Raw genomic sequence first — 2,065 nt, 5'->3', positions numbered from 1 at the left:
TGGCAATTGAGGGGCTCATGTGATCGGTTATCACTGAGGATTCACTCTTTTAACTCTACTTGAGATAGTTCCGTAGAATCTTTTTGCTCAATCTCTTTTTATTTTATAATTAACATTCTTACATATTACATATTAACATATATACATTTATACAAGAGATCGTATTTTTATAATGATAAACTTATATAAAATTATACAGCTTCTTTGACGCTTGTAGTGCTGGCCCCTGGCGGGTTATAGTGGCACTTCATACTCGCTGACTGCTACAGAAGTTTGCTTCACCTCAAGAATTTATAAAATTACAAAATTTCATGTTTAATTCACCATATAAATACTACAAAGAGATCACCTACGCTTCTCACTTATAATAGTTTCACAACCCATGAAAACAACGATAATTTGTAATATTAAATGTATTTAAAACCTTAATATTTAATTTAAGTTATGTGCATCTGCATAGTTGCTTAGCTCTCAATGGTTCATTCGCAAATTTTAAATTTTTGAGAAATGTTTTTATCTTTTCCTCAGATTCTTCTTTGAAAGCGAGCATTGGTGTCAGTTATAAATTGTTTACACTAGTTAGTGAATGTATCTCTCAGATTCAGTACAGTCAGCAAGTGTTAATTTTTTTTTCGTAGCATTTTTAATAATGACAGTGTTCATCGTTTCACGTACATGATTTCACAAGTTTGGTGAAAGTAATTACTAAAATTGTTGACCTGTAGCAGCCTCATCTAATCTCCAAACACACCTCACCCGAATTGAGCAATGGTGCAACCAATGGCGGATAAAAGTCAATGAATCGATATGTAACCATGTGACTTTCACTCTTTGCCGCAGCTTCTGTCCACCTGTTACTCGTAATAATATTCCTCTACCCAGATCCAACACAGTGCGATACCTCGGATTCATTTTGGACAAGACTCACCTGGAACCAACATATTAGACTTAAAAGACAAGAACTCAACCGACGATTCACCCAACTATACCGACTGCTCAGCCAGACCTCTCATCTCTCACTAGAAAACAAACTACTAATTTATATGTATAATTACTAATAATAATTATATGTATAATACTAATTAACAACCAAATAGATATGTATGTGACAAGCAGGTACTCTCGGGGTCAGAATGGGCGAACGCCCTGAAACTTAATATCAACTACGCACCCCTGCGTGGAGTCCCAGGAGCCAGTGGACAGCAAGGAGACGTTGGGTCCCTCTGTCGCAAATGCGGCAGAAAGTCTGAAACACCTGCTCATGTGCTGGGAAAATGCCCCAACAACTCCCTCCTTATAACACGCCGGCACCACAGGGTCAAAGAAGAATTGATGAAGTTCCTTGAAAGAAAAGACTTCACCTGCTTCGAGGAGGTCTATTGTATTGACACCGACGGATCCGTAAGATATGCCGATATTGTCGCGTTTACAAAGGTCGGAGACACGGCTCTTGTCTTGGATCCGACGGTAAGATTTGAAAGTAATGACCTCGAACAGAAAGGTGGAGTGGAAAGGGAAAAAAAGAAAATATATGAAAAATGCGTCCCTTTCCTTAAGGAAAAACTCCGCGAGACCTTCGGAGAGAGGGAGTTCACCGTGAGAGGCCTCTAGTTTGGATCTCGGGGAACAATACCAGATAGAACAAGCAGCTTCTTAGAAGGCCTAGGTGTTAGGATTGGGGATATTGCGATCTTGGCGGAAAATATTATTTTGGACTCCCTGGGGATCATACACCATCACCTGCATGGGAATTAGCTCGGAAATTATTCTTTGTTTTATTTATTTATTTCAATTTGTTGACTTCTCTATTTGTGTGTTTTAACGTATTTATTCATTAAATTATTTTATTTTATTAATACTATTTTTTTGTGTTTTTTTTTAACTTATTTATCCATTCAAGTGTTTCCTGTAACCGGTTTTTTTATTATATTTTCCTTTTAATCTATGTGTTAGTCTTATTCTCGTAAAATGTATCTATTTGTTTGTTCTTGGTAGACTGATCTACTGTGACTATGAATGATGGTCTGATCTCACATTACCTTCTAATATTGAATTTGTTTAGCGG

At 36.9% G+C, this 2,065-nt stretch overlaps 1 protein-coding gene across 3 annotated transcripts in view; it reads right to left on the bottom strand.

Annotated features, from left to right (window-relative positions):
• Positions 1 to 447: 447 nt before the first annotated feature.
• Positions 448 to 2,065, bottom strand: part of LOC106688007 (uncharacterized) — a gene marked incomplete at its 5' end in the record, with an annotated part of 14,210 nt that continues 12,592 nt past the window's right edge. For all 3 annotated transcript variants that reach the window (XR_010843687.1, XM_067048351.1, XM_067048353.1), the window contains 1 exon segment: positions 448 to 928. Coding sequence is in view for 2 of the 3 variants with exons in the window: in XM_067048351.1 (XP_066904452.1) it covers positions 925 to 928 (4 nt within the window).

The sequence above is a fragment of the Halyomorpha halys genome, unplaced genomic scaffold (genome assembly GCF_000696795.3).
Source record: "Halyomorpha halys isolate HHAL.00 unplaced genomic scaffold, Hhal_1.1 Scaffold1039.1, whole genome shotgun sequence".
Taxonomy (NCBI): domain Eukaryota; kingdom Metazoa; phylum Arthropoda; class Insecta; order Hemiptera; family Pentatomidae; genus Halyomorpha; species Halyomorpha halys.
This window is presented reverse-complemented; position numbering and strand designations above follow the sequence as displayed.